A 13,856-nucleotide genomic window follows, 5' to 3' on the forward strand; every position below is an offset into this window, starting at 1 on the left:
GGCCCACGGATGTTCTTGTGGAAATGGGGACTAGGGATGGAATAGCGCAGTCATTGAACCCATCAGCTGATAAGCAAATGCTTTTTGGTTAATGCTATAGACTACATGCATTTTCCCTCCCACTCCTGCCAGTACATTTTTTTTTAGCAAGCTGGCCAGCAGCCCGGCTCAGTCCTGGCTCATGCCGGGTCCGGGACCTACCCCTGCTGCGGCTCTGCATTTAAAGTGTGTTAGGAGCCAGATGGGCAGGCAGCCCGGCTCAGTTCTGGCTCTCACTGGGTCTGAGAACTCAGATCCCACCCCCCGGACAGGGGCTGCTGCCACCCTGTGTAACAGAGGCAGCAGTGCGGGGCGACAGGCAGCCGGTCTGCCAGGGGAGCTGGTTTTTAAACTGGCTCCCCTTGCGGACTGGCTCCCGCCTGGCACCTCGTGCTGCTGCCTCTGATACAGAGGTAGCAGCATGGAGTGGCAGGCAGCTTCTTGGGGGTGGGGCCAGAGCGCACTGGCTGCCAGCCCCGCCCCCAGGGACTACAGGATAGTTGAGTATCCGATAAGAATTCACGAGATTACCCGACTGCTCAGTTAACCGATATTTAACATCCCTTATGGGGACTCCCCTTGTTCACTTGACCCCAAGCCTGTTTGATCAAGAGAGGTCTGGCGTAGGCTGTGCGGGCGGATGGTTGGGAGGGCAGTAGTATGATTTGGGGGAGGCGTGTGCCCGGATGGGAGTGTCTTGATCCGCTTGGCCAACCAGAGGTGGGAATTAAACCCCGAACAGCTCTTGAGAGCACCATCCAGCTCCCCATGTGGAGCCATCTCTGCTCCCCGGGCAGGCCCACGATTGTTACATAATCGCAGGCTGCCGGGGAATTCCCCTTGCAGCCTCAGCAGCTTTCCCTCTGGGCCCTTCCTCCTGGGGCAGTCCAGCTTTGTGCTGTCTAGTGGCTTTGAGGGGAGCGGCAGGGCTCCGGGAACTGCTCTCCTTGCAAATTGACCCCCTCCGCTCCCCTGCCAAGAAAAGACTAACACTCAGGCCTGGAAAAATTCAGCTAGGTAAAGGGGAGGTGTAAAGGGACGCCGCTAAATATCAAATCTCTTCTCCTGCAATGGGCGCTGCATGGAGATACCCCCGCCTTGACCCTCACGACCTCAGCTGCGCCAGCATGAATCCAGCAGCATGATCCAATCCCAGATATTTTAACACAGAAAAGCCAATGGGTCTGATTCCCCGCAGCCCCCTCTCCTTGTGCAATCACTTGCACTGGTGCAAAGTGAGTTGGATTCTCTGGTGCGGGGAGGGGGGGACCTAGGCCCCGGGGGCTGGCTACGGTCCTCAGGGTTCAGGACTCTCCCCCCAGCATTAGGGAGCCTGCACTGATACTACAGCCCCCCGTCACCCTCCTGTGGGGCTGGAGTGCACAAAATCTACTAGCCTGGGCCCCCCTACGCTCTGGGGTGTGGTGGGAGGGCAGGGTGGTGGGTTCAAGACCTGCCCACAAAGGGAGAGCGCCCTCAAGGTGAGGTGGGGGAGTGTGGCCATGGGGATAAGGCACTCGCCGCAGGGTGGCAGGTTCAAGTCCTGCCCACCCAGTGGAGACAGTCTTTCTGCATCTCAGTCAGGAGCCACATCCATGAAGGTGGCTTTTTTTCCTCCTTCTCACTTATGTGCAGCCCCCGACTGATTTTTCTGTGGGTCAGCGGCCCCCTGCCCCAAAAAGGTTCCCCGCCCCTGCTCTGGTGCCCTGCCCTGGCACAATCACGCCCTGGGCGTAGTGCGGCGGGGAGATGCTCCCTCTGTTCTGACTGTAACGAGGGATCTTTGAAGCTGAAAGAATCTGTCGTTTATTTTCCTCCTTTGCTGGTCTCGGTTTGGACTCGATCCTCGTGGAAAGGTTTCCTCTTCGGCTTGGCTGGAGCCAGGGCGAATTTGTCAGTGTGTTTCAACGTTTAATAGCTGCATTGGACCAGGGGAGATTGGCAAGGGAAGAGCTGGAATAGGGAAGCTCATGTAACTGATGCTTAGCCCCCAGTCCTGCTCTTGGCTCCGCAGGGACAGACCCTCTTCCCGAGACAGAAGCCCTAAAAGGGAACAGACCCATAGCAGAGGGTAGCCCTGTTGCTTAATGGGCTACAAGGGTACTTGGTTACTAAGGAGGAGGGTGATCCAAGCATGACATGCAATAGAGTAAAACAGCTCCATGTAGGTCCGGTCGGGGGGAAACGTATCTGGGACCCTAACATCTCCTCCGGCTGTTCGTGACTTTGTCACACTCCCCCGCCCCTCCCAGTGCACTAGAGCTGCAGATGTCACGTTGCCGGGGCTACGCTGTTATTTACTGTAACCCCCCTCCCTCTGCTTGTTGCCTGGCAGGAGGAGCAGCCATGAAGGCCGGGGTGCAAGAGGGCGACCGGATTGTCAAGGTGAGCCTGAGACCCTGGGGGTGCAGCAAGCCGATGGCCAGCGCTTCCTGGTGCTTTGTTCCCCCGGGCCAGCGCGGCGGCCGCCTGCCTGACACCGTCTGTCTCCTCCTGCAGGTGAACGGCACGATGGTGACCAACAGCTCCCATCTCGAAGTGGTGAAGCTCATCAAATGTGAGTCGACAGCGGGGGTGACGGGGGCCGGTTACCCCTAGGTCCCTGGTGTGAGGCCAACCCTGGGCGCTCGCAGGGGAAAACATGGGGGGGGCCCTGAGGCTGAGTGTGGAGCAGAAACAGGTACTCTGAGCTCTCTTCTCCACCTAAAAGGCAGGGATCCGCCAGGAGAGGGGGCAGGCTGGGGGTTAGAGGGTGGGGGAGCTTGCTCTGTGCATAAACACAGGCTTCCTCTCTTCTGGGTGGGAAACCCCAACAATCCGGTGTTTTGAAAGTGCCCGATACAACACGTGCTGTTCGGTGAACCGTGTTGGCCGACAACATGGGGACGAGGAGTCATTTGCAAGCTGCAAATAGAGCTGTCATGCCCAGCGGGCGCAGTCGGATCTCTGCGGCTTCCTGGGAGGGTTGTTGCGGGAGGAGCTGTTCTGGGGGACGTCACTTCCCGTCCCTTTCCTAAAGGGACTTCCAAGAACAGCTTAACCCTTCCCTTGCCGATTGGGGTTTGCAAGTCATTGTGCTTCCCACCCTGCGTTTGTGCGCGCGCTCTGTCTCTCTCTCGAGCTGTCTGCTTCAGGGGTTTAGCCTGCTGCCCGTCACTGTCGTGCAGTGATCTCCAACCTTTTTAAGCGCAAGGTCACTTTTTGAATTTAAGTCAGTCCAGGATCTATTTCAAACCCATACCCCTGCGCCACCCCTTTGCTGAGGCCCCACCCTCCTCACTCTGCGAAGATGGGATACAGGAGAAGGGGATAGAGAGACATCAGTGCCCCCCTGCCTCTGTCTCCCCCACCTTGCACAACGAGGAGGCTCCCAGGGTCAGCTCTGGTAGCCTCCCAGTCAAACCAGTCAGGATCACCTGTCAGAAGTTCCAAGATCTACCAGTAGATCCCGCTCGACTGGTTGGTGACCACTGCCGTAGTGTCTGGGCAAACAGCAGTAGTGAAGTCCCCAGTGGACTTCCTGGAGCGTCTGGCTCTTCTCCTGTGGAGAGGTTAATGCTGTGCCGAAGGTGGGGTTTTAGGTTGGTGTGTTTCAAGTTTTCAAGGGCGTGATGGCGTCACCCTTGCTATGGAGAAGAGGAAGGTTCTTCCGCGTCTCCTACCAGCATCCTGGATTTGCCCGATCTCCCCGGATGTCCGTTCCACAGCAACATCTCGTCCCCTGCGCGCATGTCGCCCCTGCCTCTCGTGCACGTCATCAGGCGTTTTGCAATCTGCACCATCCTGCGCTGCTGTCGCCGGGGAGCATAGATTGAAATTCAGGCCTCGGACAGAGCTGGGGCGTGACCCGTGTGTTGCTTTGACCATTAGGACCGAGGCTGGCAACGGGAAGCCCCGCAGAAGGATGGGCTCCTGGGCCTGATGTGTTCACGGTGCCCTCCGCCATGGAGAAGGCAGGCAGCAGCATTCTGCACCAGCTGGAGCCCGGGGAGCAGCTTCCAGTGCAACAGAGAACAGTACCGCAGCGGGGCAGGATGGGTGCCTGGGAAGATGGGAGGAGATTCCTGGCAAGCTGGAGAAGGACGACAATCCTGGTCCTTCCCTGACCAGGCCTGGGGAAGACTCAAACCAAGACTGTCTTTGCCGCCCCTTGCTGGTTGGGGCCTGTACGCCTTCAGTGCGTCGCGGTGCCATGCTGTCACGGGGCGAGCGCTCGCCGGCACGGCGCCTCCTGCTGGTCACGCTAGGAATTGGCTCTTCTGCCTCGGAGCACCTTCTGCTGGCTGGGGCCTCGCCCTCAGTCGCCTGTCGTCTTCTGCGCTGGTTCAGGCTCCACAGCACTGCCCTGCAGCAGCGCCTCTGCACTCCAGGTTCCTCCCTGCCCAGGGAGCCTAATCCCCTAGCCCGGGGAACACGACCGTGAGGCAGTCGGAGGTGTGCCGCGGAGAACAACAGAGTTCAAAATGGCCGCTTTTTTTTTTTCCTCAATTACTTTCCCCGACTTTTTTCTCAAAAAATCCTTGGTGTTCCTCATAAAAAAAAAATTGTTTGGTGTTCCTCAGTCTTAAAAAGTTTAAGAAACACTGCCCTAGACCCACCTTGCTCAGTGACCCTTGGCCAGTCGTCCTCCAGCCCTGCCTCGGGGCAAACTGCTGTCTGAAATAGCTGCTCCTCATTGGCAAGGGGGTGGACCTGCTGCTTTCTCCTGCCCTGGCTGCCTCCCTGTAGCCCTAGTGCCCCTCAGGCCTTGCCTCAGGCCCTGCAGTCTGGGAGTGAGCTCAGGCCAGAGCTCCGCCTTTCTCCAGCCCTGCTCTGCCTCATGGAAGCCTCCGTAGCTTCTCTGGCAGCCAGGTCCCTCCTGCTCCACAGTTGGAGCAAGAGGTTCCTCTCCCCCCCCCCCCCCCCAGGAGTCTCTATTTATACTGCCCCAGCTGGGCCCTTATTGGCTGTTACCTGTCACAGCTGCTGGCCCCAGCCCTGGGTTTAACCCTTCTCTTTCCTGGAGCGGTCCGGCTACGCACACCTGTAACGTGTGCGCTGATGTACCAACCGTACGCCAGCCCCTGGATCTCGCAAATGGGGCCTCGTGGATAGAGCACTGATCTGTGACCCAGGAGACCACTGCCACTGACCAGCTGGGTAGCCTTGGGCAAGTCACTTTACCCCTCTGTGCCTCAGTTTCCCCATCAATGAAACGGGGATAATTGTAGTGATCGTCTCTCTACAGTGCTTTGAGGTGTATGGTTGAAAAGCACAAGATAAAAATGAGGGATTCTTACATGCCTTGGCCTACGCAGATTCTCTTGGGAACACTTTACCAACATCCCTGAGGCTGGTGGTGAACTGTACCTCTGCTCTGTACATGATGCAATGGACAGGCTTCGGTGAATTTAATTAAATCTGAAATGCTGGATGTAGGAGGGAAAATCGCTCACCATTTTAATCTACGAGCTGGTCTACACTGGCAACCTACACCCATAAATCCATGGCACGCCCACATCTCCAATACTGCGTACAGATGTGGTTGCCTCATTTCAAAAAAGATCTATTGGCATTGGAAAAGATTCCGAAAAGTGCAACAAAAATGATCAGGAGTTTGGAATGGGTCCCCATATGAAAAGAGATTAAAAAGACTGGGAATTTTCAGCTTAGAGAAGAGGAGACTAAGGGGGGATAGGAGAGAGGTCTATAAAATCATGACAGGTGTGGAGAAAGTGAATAAGGAAAAGTTATTTACTTGTTCTTACGTTATGGGAACTAGAGGTCGCCAAATGAAATGCATAGGTGGCAGGTTTAAAACAAACCAAAGGACGCATTTCTTCACACAATACACAGTCAACTTGTGGAACTCCTTGCCAGAGGATGTGGTGAAGACCAGGATTTTAACAGGGTTCAAAAAAGAGCTAGGTAAATGCATGGAGGATAGCTCCGTCAATGGCTATTAGCCAGGATGAGCAGGAATGGTGTCCCTAGCTCTGTTTGTCAGAGGCTGGAAATGGATCACTTGATGATTCCCTGCTCTGTTCATTCCCTCTGGGGCACCTGACACTGGCCACTATCAGCAGACAGGACACTGGGCTAGATGGACCTTTGGTCTGACCAGTGTGGCCGTTCTGATGTACTTCAGCATAACTTCATCTCTCCGGGGTGTGAAAAATCCCTCCCCGTGAGAGCTAGCTAGGCTGACCTTCCCCCCGGGGTAGACAGCACCTGGGAGATGGAAGAATTCTTCCATCGACTGACCTAGGGCCTCTCAGAGAACACCTACGCCGATGGGAGAACCCCTCTCATTGCTGTAGCTACAGCATGCCACTGTCACACTTTAAGTGTAGACGTACCCTTCAGATCCGCTTCTGTTGGAGCCCCTCTGTGCCAGACGCCTGCGTCATGGAGCTGGGGTGGGGAGGCAGGGTTAGTGCTAGAGACAATGACCCCCCCCCATTTTAAATCCTCATCAATTATAAAGTGACGTGTCTTTCCCTCTCGCCCCTGCTCCTTCTCTCCTCCAGCCGGCGCCTACGTTGCACTGACCCTCCTGGGGCCTCCTCCTCCCTCAGTGGGGCTCTCCAGCCCTCAGCACGACGTGAGCGTAGCTGGGACGCCCATGTGCCCCCCGCCGCCTCCCCCGCCACCACTGCCTCCGCCGCAGCGCATCACAGACCCCAAACCCTTGCAGGTAACTGGCTGGCGCAGCGCTACCGGGCTGGTTTGTCCTGAACTCCCGGGGGGATAGGACAGCGGAGGGCTGCCAGGCCGCTGCGCCGTTCCCCTGGCGGGGCGGGACGATGGGGAGGGGAAAGCAAAGCGACGTCCGTCTCCGCCGCCTCACGTCTCTTCCAACCCGCAGGACCCAGAAGTTCAAAAGCACGCGACCCAGATCCTCCGCAAAATGCTGCAACAGGAGGAGGCCGAGTTACAGGTACGAGGCGTTGCCCGTCTCCTTCCTGTGGCCAGCCACGTAGGAGCAGGCCCTGGCCTTGTCTCGCATGCTCCTAGGCCTCTTCGCTTGCACTGGAGCGGGCTATTGCTCTGTCTGGTCCCATCGGCCACCCCTGCATGTTGGATCAGACCAGTGGGCCGTCTCCTGGAGCAGAGATTTCTGTTCCCCTTGAATCTCACGGCTCCCATTCCCACCGCACAGTCTGTTCCGTGGCTCCCGCTTTGGTCAGTGGTGTGCCTGGTGTTCCCGAGGCTGATGAAACCTGCTCGCCCTGGTGTGGCCAGTTGTACAGTGTTTGTGGGAAGGGCAGTGCCTTTCCTTCCTCACTCCCGTGGCCACCAGCTGATGCCCCGCACTGGAGCTACCTGGGGAATTGATCGGTGCCAACCATCCCTCTTTTTTTTTTTTGGTAGCTCCACACTGCACCACAAGCATGTTCCCTTCCCTGCGTGGCTGGTTGTAACCTTGTTCCCCTTCTTGTCTCCCCGCTCAGCGGCTCCTCGAGGTGTACAGCCGGAACCCCACCACCACGCGCGAGGAACGGATGGTCGGGGCACGCAGGAGGGTCAGCCAGCTGCAGCTCAAGATCCTGCAGGAAACGGGCAGCTCTGTGGTACGTGAGTGGGCTGCTTACTTCCTGGTTCTAAAGGTCATGTGATTTCCCCCTCTCCCCCCCGCCTCCATCTCCTCAGAGGTTGGTGCCGGGGGGAGCCAGAAGTGGGGCTAGCCCCATTGCAGAGATGGGCGTGCCTTGTAAGGCTGCCCTCAGGCAGTGTGAAATCTCCCAGAGTGCCCTGCTTCTGGGGGCTGAGCTGTGCAGGTTGAGAGAGCATCGAGGCTGAAATGGGATAGGTGAAAGCTAGTGTGGACACAAAGGAAGACTGAAACCAGTTCAGCCGAGACGGCGTAGTGATGGTGGTGCAGGAATCCTGAGCATGACCTATACTGGGTTCCATCACAGCTTCATGTCCTTGGAGGTGCTTGGAGCCCCTGTTGAAGTCGAAGGGAGCTGGTCCTCCCCCTGTTTAGATCAGGCTTTTCCCCCTTTCTGTGCCTCAGTTTCCCCATCTATAAAGCCAGGCAAACACCAGTGACATCTGTGTGTCCTCCGATTTCAGGACTTGGGGCAGCCGTGCTGCAACTCTGGCTCCGCCGGTCTCAGGGGGACGGAAGGTGAGTCGCACAGTCGCTCCCCACGCAGCTGCGCGTACCCATTGTGGCCGTCTGTCCGTCCGTCTGTCTGCCTGCCCCCCCCCCCCAGCAGACAAGCGCTCTGGGTGACGTCAGCTGGCCATGCCCATGCAGCTCTTGTGTCCGGACGCTGTGGCCGTCCCGGGCGTTTTGCACACTTGGCTTGCACCGGTGCGCTGAGGGCTTTGGCTCGAGTCCGGCTCGATCCGCATGAGCTGCGATAGCGTCTCTCCAGTGCAGGGGGGAAGCTTCCAGCATGGCAGCTGTCCGCATTCAGGCGTTCCTTGCATTGGGAAATTACCCAGAAGCCTCTGTCCCCAGCACTCCCCCTGCGCGCTCCAGGTCTCCCAGAATGCACCAGTACAGAGCCAACGGCATGGCTGTGTGGCCGTGGTCTGCAAACTAGGGGTTGCGACCCGGGCTTGGGTGGCACCATGTCAGGTGACCTGGTGACCAGCAGGGGCGCTAGGGCAGCTTGCTGCCTGGCCTGGTGCTGCGGACCACGCTGCATCCCAGAAGCTGTCGGCAGCAGGTCGGAGAGGCAAAGGGAACACGGAGAGGTGGGTCCACAGATCTAGACAAGGTGCTTACCGAGCGCCGCTGGGCCTTGTTCTGCCTCCCTCCCTCCCCATTGAGTGGGTCTCCCTGGCCATTGATCCTCTTGTGGGGTTTAACGTGGCCCCTGTCTGCGGGTCTCCTCCGTTCCCAGGCCGCCTCTCTCTGGACTCTCAGGATGGCGACAGCGGCCTGGACTCGGGCACGGAACGGTTCCCATCGTTGAGCGAGGTGAGGGCTGTGCTCACGGGTATCGTGGCAGTGCTGACGCTGGCCTCGTGACTATGCTCCAGGTCCCTTTTGCACGTGGAGCAGAGTCAACGTCTTTGCTTTGTCTGCAAGGTCGCTTCTGCCCTCCCGCCCCCCACATCCAGCACTTGCTGAGTGTGGGAACTGGAAAAAATCAGAGGTTGTTTAAAATCAGCCGCGTTGAATCTTGAACCACAGACCCGCCAGTACCCAAATCGGGATCTTGGCGTTACTGCAAGGGGGGAGGGTACCTTCAGGCAAAGGGAACATTATTCAGGTACCTGAACTCCGTGTTTCCAGTGGTGTGGAGAAAGTGAATAAGGAAAAGTTATTTACTTGTTCCCATAATACAAGAACTAGGGGCCACCAAATGAAACTAATGGGCAGCAGGTTTAAAACAAATCAAAGGAAGTTCTTCACACAGCGCATAGTCAACCTGTGGAACTCCTTGCCTCAGGAGGCTGTGAAGGCTAGGACTAGAACAGGATTTAAAAGAGAACTAGATAACCTCCATGAATTTAAGTCCATTCATGGCTATTAGCCAGGATGGGTAAGGAATGGTGTCCCCAGCCTCTGTTTGTCAGAGGGTGGAGATGGATGGCAGGAGAGAGATCGCTTGATCGTTACTTGTTCGGTTCACTCCCTCTGGGGCACCTGGCATTGGCCACTGTCGGCAGACAGGATACTGGGCTGGATGGACCTTTGGTCTGACCCAGTACGGCCGTTCTTATGTTCTTATCACGGTGGATATCTTGTAAGTGCAGCCTTCTCTCTGACGGCGCGTCTACACAGCACCCTAAGTTCGAAATAAGCTGTGCAAATTGCATAGCTTATTTCATTCGTAGTCGACCTGATTCTGGGTCAGGGTTTCGTGCGTAGCAGAGCGGCTACCTCGCTGCGATCTATTGAAAATCAGCCTTCGACACAAGACTTTGCAAGGGGGGAGGGCTAGCTCAGTGGTTTGAGCATTGGCCTGCTAAACCCAGGGTGGTGAGTTCAATCCTTGCAGAGGCCATTTGGGGCAAAAATTTGTCAGGGATGGTACTTGGTCCTGCTGTAAAGTCAGGGAACTGGACTTGATGACCTTTCAAGGTTCCTTCCAGTCCTAGGAGATAGGCAATCTCCATTAATTTAAAATTGAAGTGTATTTCAAAATAGCTTCTTTTGTAATTAACTTTGAAAGAACTCGCTATTCCGAAATGCCCCTTAATCCTTGTGGAACGAGGGTTACTGGGAAGTCAGAATAAGCCGCCTATAATAAGCTGCTTCAATACACACGGAATGGCTATTTCAGGATACTTCCAGTATCCCGAAATAGCTCCGCAATATAGACGTGCCCTGAAGGTCCCGGTGCTTATTGGATCATTGCAACAGCCCTGGGAAGTCTCTTGCCTTAATCCATCCTCTCGCCTCCATCACAGCATGGGCTACTGCTTTCCCCTTCCACCGGGGCGGAGTTTTAAAGTAATTCAGGTGGCTAGAGGGACAGGGACTTCCAGGAGGTGTTGGGGGCTTGGAGGCTTTTGAAAATCCATCCAGGGGCAGAAACACCTGTAACAATCCTCCCCTAAGTTGCTTAAGGGCTTTGGAAATGTTCCCCCTTTAGTCTTTTTGGTGTGGGATTTTATATAGAGCACCCCACAGACACGGTGCTCCCCGCAGCATGGCTAAGAGGCGAGCCCTGGCCCCAGGAGTTCGCAGGGTGAATGAGGCCGGCCAGCCGCAGAGGAGGGGCACGCCTGCAGGTTACTAATGAGGCGGGGGAATCTCAGGCGTCCGAGGGCAGCAGGAAGTTGAGCCAGTGCGTGGGAGTTAGGTGTGCGGCCCGGTCTAACTACACTGGTTTAGAAATGGGTTTGTTAATTTGGCGCCCACTTCCCCTGCCTTTGGACACGCTGTTGGACTGGTTTAGATGTCGCCCTTGCCCTTCGACGGGGCCTTTGGACCTGGGCACACGGGAGTCAAAACAGGGCCCGGTGCTGCTTTTGTCCCTGGGGCTTTCCCCGGCTGCCCCCGTCGGTCATAAGGCGGTTGTTGTCCTGCCCAGATCTCTCTGAACCGGAACTCGGTGCTCTCTGACCCCGGCCTGGACAGCCCGCGCACCTCCCCGGTCATCACCGCCAAGCTGTTCCAGCACCACCACCGCCGGCAGGGCTCGGACACGCCCTTCCTGCCGTCCGCGGAGCAGGTGAGGCGGGGGGCGGGGAGCTGCCACGCGCTGATTTGCTGGGCTTGGGCGCGCTCCCTTGTCCTGCTGGCGGAGCTGGGTCCGACTGACAGCGACGGGCTGTGGCCAGTTCTGCCTTTGGGCTGGGAGCTCGTTGGGTCTGGGTCTGAGCAACACCCAAACTGCTGCAGGGGATGGGCTCAGTAGGGGGCGCTCTGCCCTGGAGCTCAGTGCTGATGCTATGACTCAGGGTACTGCAGGGATTGGGGTGTGGGGCTAGCTAGGGGTGCTTTGCCTCCTGGGTCAGTGCTAATCCAGTGATGCAGGGTGCCATGGGGAGTGGGGTGTGGGGCTAGGTAGGGCGTGGGGCAGTGCTGATCCAGTGACGCAGGGTGCTGTGGGGCTAGGTCGGGGGCGCTCTGCCCTGGGGGTCAGTGCTGAGCCCAGGGTGCTACTGCTGGTCCCGTCTGTGGGAGGAGACACACACAGAGGCCCTGACTTCTCGTGGCCCTGAGGTGCCACCCGCATGGTAGCTGGGAGCGAAGGGGGACGCCCTTCCTGATGGAGGCCCCGGGAGTCCCTCGCGGCTGAACCGGGCTGCGAGCCGTGGCTGGAACGGCTGCCGTTGGGGTGTCCTTATCCCATCATGGTCCCATCTCCTCAGGGGCTGGACCGGACGCTGAGGCCTCTCATCATTGGGCCAGAGGAGGATTGCGACCCGGGGTATTTCAACAATGAGGTAACAGCTCCCAAGGAGCTCCCTCCCCCCACACCGTCGGCAACACCGGTAACCATGGCGGCTGGGCTGGGGGCCCTGGGTTCTGTGCCCAGCTTGGAGCGGGAGTGGGGTCTAGTGGTCCCAGCAGAGTGGGCTGGGAGCAGGAGCTGTCGCCGGGAGCGCAGTCGAGTGGGTCCCCGGCTTTACCAGCAGCTGCACCGCAAGCGGCCGGGAGCCTGCGTAGGGCAGTGAGGTTCCCGACGGCCGCTCTACGACGGGGGTGCTGCAGAGATGGTATCGGCGCGGGACCCTGCGCCTCGCTGGCTCGCGGCTTCCCCTCCTCTGCGCCCACCACACCGTGGCCCTGCTCCAGGCTGTGGGGTCGTCACTTTGCGCACGCTCCGTGGGGCTGTGGCCAGCGTCGGGGGAGCCCTTGTTCTGCTGGCTCGGTCTGGCTGCCGTAGGCCTCGCCTAGCCTGAGCGGCTGCCTCCATGGGCTGCACTGGTGCAAACCGGCCCAGCCGCGGTGGTGGCGTCTAACTCCGGGGCTGGGTGGGTGGAGAGCTGCTCCCCAGCCTGCCCGGGGCTTTGTCTGCGGCAGCAGCCCCAGGGGCTGGAATGGGGCGAAGGCCAGTTTAACAGAAGGGGGAGCCCGTTCCGTGGGCATAGTCTGCCCTTTGTGACTGGCTTGTCTCCCCCCCCTCCCGCCGCAGTGCGACACCCTCTTCCAGGACCTGGGGAAGCTGAAATCCCGACCGGCTCACCTGGGCGTCTTCCTGCGCTACATCTTCTCCCAGGCAGATCCCAGCCCCCTGGTAAGCGCGAGTGCGGCTGCCTCCGGGCGGGGCGGGCTGTGGAAACCGTGGCTTCCGTCAGCATTTGGGGGGGAGCTCCTGGCTCGATCCAGGGAGCTCGCATGTGGTGGAGTGAGTGGTGGGGAGTCTAGGGCATTTCCAGCCCTCGTCCCAAGCCCACGGAAATCACACACTGCCAGCAGCTGGCTTCGGACCAGGCCCTAGCCTCTCCCTCCTCCCTGGATCCACGTTAGGCACATTTCGTGCAACGTGGACATCCATGGGCTTTGCTGAGGGTACGTCTACACAGCCGACGTTACTTCAAAATAGCAAAGAACGTGTCTACGCAGCAAACCGTTATTTCGAAATCATGTCGGGCTGGAGGACTACTTCTTCCGACTCCTGTAACCCTTATTTCACCGAGGCGTAAGGGTGTTCTTCCTTCGACCTCCAGCTGTGCAGACAGCGCCAAAAGCTGAATTAAGCTACGTCAATTGACATAGCAGAAGTTGTGTCGCTTCATTCGACTTTTGCCCTGGTGTGGAGACATCCCCTGACTGTGCCCGCCAAGTACAGATTACGAGAGCCCTGCAAATCTGCGGATGTCCGCTTTATCTCCGCAGGGATCCGCATCCGCGGCTGTCAAGGCAGATCTCCCTGGCTCATTTTTGCGGGTACAGGTGCAGATACAAATCTTGGATCCGCTCAGGACTGTGCAGCTCACTTCCTCTGTAGTTACTTGCACTGTCTTGTTTGGGCGCACCGAATGCCCTTGGTGTCCACACACTAGTGGGGCTAAGGCACAGCTTGGCCTGACCATGCTGTCCTGCTGTATGTACTGTTGATGTCAGTGGGCATCTGTAGACACAGGAATTGGAAATGCCATCCAAGGACTCGGATCCCTCCTCCGGCACAGGGCACCAATCTACCTCTGTGGAGGTCTCCTATGGTCTGTACTGTTTCTGGGGGGATGTGCTGCTGTGTCAGTGTTTCTCACTCCTTAGTCTCGTTCTTTTCCTTCTCTCTGCCCCCTCCTTCCAGCTCTTCTATCTGTGCGCAGAAGTTTGCCAGCAAATGAACGCCAAGGATTCCCGGGCGTTGGGGAAGGAGATCTGGAACATCTTCCTGGAGAAGAATGCGGTGAGCACCGGCGTTTTGCTGCGAGTGTGGGACGTTGCTGCCGCAGGAGCTGGCCGGCCAACC

General features: G+C 57.9%; 1 protein-coding gene across 7 annotated transcripts in view; it reads left to right on the plus strand.

Moving 5' to 3' along the window:
- The window catches only part of ARHGEF11 (Rho guanine nucleotide exchange factor 11), a 106,696-nt gene that overhangs the window by 65,240 nt on the left and 27,600 nt on the right, over nucleotides 1-13,856 (plus strand). For all 7 annotated transcript variants that reach the window (XM_075907975.2, XM_075907970.2, XM_075907976.2 and 4 more), the window contains exons 4-14: nucleotides 2,375-2,424; nucleotides 2,539-2,596; nucleotides 6,549-6,715; nucleotides 6,887-6,958; nucleotides 7,473-7,592; nucleotides 8,098-8,152; nucleotides 8,880-8,956; nucleotides 11,022-11,162; nucleotides 11,806-11,880; nucleotides 12,573-12,674; nucleotides 13,695-13,793. In XM_075907975.2, coding sequence (XP_075764090.2) covers nucleotides 2,375-2,424; nucleotides 2,539-2,596; nucleotides 6,549-6,715; nucleotides 6,887-6,958; nucleotides 7,473-7,592; nucleotides 8,098-8,152; nucleotides 8,880-8,956; nucleotides 11,022-11,162; nucleotides 11,806-11,880; nucleotides 12,573-12,674; nucleotides 13,695-13,793 — 1,016 coding nt within the window. The remainder of the gene's footprint in view (nucleotides 1-2,374; nucleotides 2,425-2,538; nucleotides 2,597-6,548; nucleotides 6,716-6,886; nucleotides 6,959-7,472; nucleotides 7,593-8,097; nucleotides 8,153-8,879; nucleotides 8,957-11,021; nucleotides 11,163-11,805; nucleotides 11,881-12,572; nucleotides 12,675-13,694; nucleotides 13,794-13,856) is intronic.

The sequence above is a fragment of the Pelodiscus sinensis genome, chromosome 22 (assembly GCF_052426305.1).
Source record: "Pelodiscus sinensis isolate ZL-2025 chromosome 22, ASM5242630v1, whole genome shotgun sequence".
Classification (NCBI taxonomy): Eukaryota; Metazoa; Chordata; order Testudines; family Trionychidae; genus Pelodiscus; species Pelodiscus sinensis.